General features: G+C 36.8%; 1 protein-coding gene across 1 annotated transcript in view; it reads right to left on the bottom strand.

Annotated features, from left to right (window-relative positions):
* The window catches only part of LOC102005618 (UPF0061 protein ETA_18310-like), a gene marked incomplete at its 5' end in the record, with an annotated part of 44,248 nt that overhangs the window by 19,460 nt on the left and 22,930 nt on the right, over nt 1-1,858 (bottom strand). Inside the window, 3 exon segments of the mRNA XM_005386894.2 lie at nt 1,379-1,471; nt 1,570-1,651; nt 1,737-1,781. Coding sequence (XP_005386951.1) covers nt 1,379-1,471; nt 1,570-1,651; nt 1,737-1,781 — 220 coding nt within the window.

Below are 1,858 nucleotides of genomic sequence, written 5' to 3'. Positions count from 1 at the left end.
AAAAAAAAAAAAAAAAAAAAAAAAAGTTTGTGAACTAGAAGACTGAGGCGTTATAAATATAGTCACTCCTTGTTTAATGACTGAGTCCCACTCCAGCAACGAGGCTGTTAAATAAATTGGTCACTAATGAGGAATCGTATATAGTACGTACATTACAATATTCAGAACAGAGAAATGGCCAAAGGAAACTCCAATTTGATGATGTTACTTTTATTTCTATAACTCTTATATGCAGTACTGTGATATATAATAGAACATAAAAGTACAGTGTTATACTGTACAGTACAATCAGCAAAAATTACTGTATAAACAAGGTGTAATGTACCAAAAAAAGGCACTATCACTCTATAAATAAGCTGTACAGAACTGGACCAAAAAAGAAGACAGATCATACGTTCAGGCAGTGGATCAGAAGTCCAAACAGTTGTTAACCAAGTAGGTCATTAAACAAGGAACACCTGTAAATGGTACTGAAGCTCTATAGTAAGTACAGGTATCTCTTGGAGATACCCGTATTATTCAGGAAATGTAATATATCAGCAGTGAAATAAAAAGGCAACACATATTCTTAACAATAACTCAAGTGCAGCCACTTTTGAAATATTTTGGCAGGTTTTTAATAAGTTAAATATTAATTTACTAAACAATCCAGCATTTCTACTCCTAGCCTACCCAAGGGAAATGAAGGCATCTCTCCACACAGAAATGTAGATGGATATTCACAGAAGCACCTGTGCGTAATAGCCAAAAAAGGGAAACAACCCAGATGTCCTCAACTGGAACATAAATGGACAAGCAAAATGTGGTACAGTCCCACAGGAGCTGCTAGTCACTTACAAGGAGGAAAGAACTGTTAGGTCACTGCAGGGATGAACCTCAGCCCTATGCTAAGGGAAGAAGATTGCGTATGCTGAGACCCCAGGTGTAGGAAGCATCCACAGATGAAAAGCTACGCGGACAGAAAGTGGGGGAGCAGTTATGCAGTGCTGGGAGTGGAAACAGGTTTTCCATTTCTTTCTCTTTTTCTTTCTTTCTTTGTTTTAGAGGGGCAGTTATTTTATTTTTCTTTTGCTATTTGCACATGTCTGCAGCACATAACGAACACACTCATCGTGGTAACTGGTACATATACATGGCAAGCCTTAATTCCTTTTAAAGCTCCTTCCCCTCCCCTCCCGCCTCCTCAACATCTCTTGGTCCCTGGGGATGAGCACAAGGGGTCTTTCCAGGATGACAGAATTGTTCTAAAACTGAACAAATCTGGTAATCACTTTAAAAGCTTTAAACTGTACTCTGTGATAGGTAAAGTATACACCCATAAACATGTCAAAGACAACTGAACTAAGGGAAAAAAAGAACAAATGTCACAAGTTAATACCTGAGGAATGTTGAGCTCCAGTAACTGGCTCTCGGTAATCTCACTGAGCTGCCGAAACGTCATTGTAAAATCAGCTTCTGTCTCGCCCATGAGCTAATGAAAGCAACTGCATTTATCAATCAAAATTCTTCAGAAATACAGTAAAGAGTCATTCAAATGTTAATCGGGAGAAAATAACATGATAAACTCACATGTAAGAGAAATGCAATTAACTCGTCATCACCCTCCTCTTCTCCAAGGAATCCTAACTTGGCTTTGAACAATTTTCTAAATCTAAAAGGAGGAATATTAATTCAATTTGCTATTAAAATTCTAACCAACCATGATGCTTTAACATCTGTATTCAAAACTGACAAACCTTGTATAATAAAGATCAGGGTACCCATCAAGAATCTGAGCAGCTCTAGCAGAATAAAAAGAAAAGACAGTTAAACTTGAGTTTAAAATTAATATTCTTGAATTTTTTTTTTTTTTTTTTTT

This window comes from Chinchilla lanigera, unplaced genomic scaffold (genome assembly GCF_000276665.1).
Source record: "Chinchilla lanigera isolate Chin_1 unplaced genomic scaffold, ChiLan1.0 scaffold00028, whole genome shotgun sequence".
In the NCBI taxonomy this organism is placed as follows: Eukaryota; Metazoa; Chordata; class Mammalia; order Rodentia; family Chinchillidae; genus Chinchilla; species Chinchilla lanigera.
The sequence above is the reverse complement of the archived record's forward strand: the minus strand, read 5'-3'. Positions and strand labels throughout refer to the sequence as shown.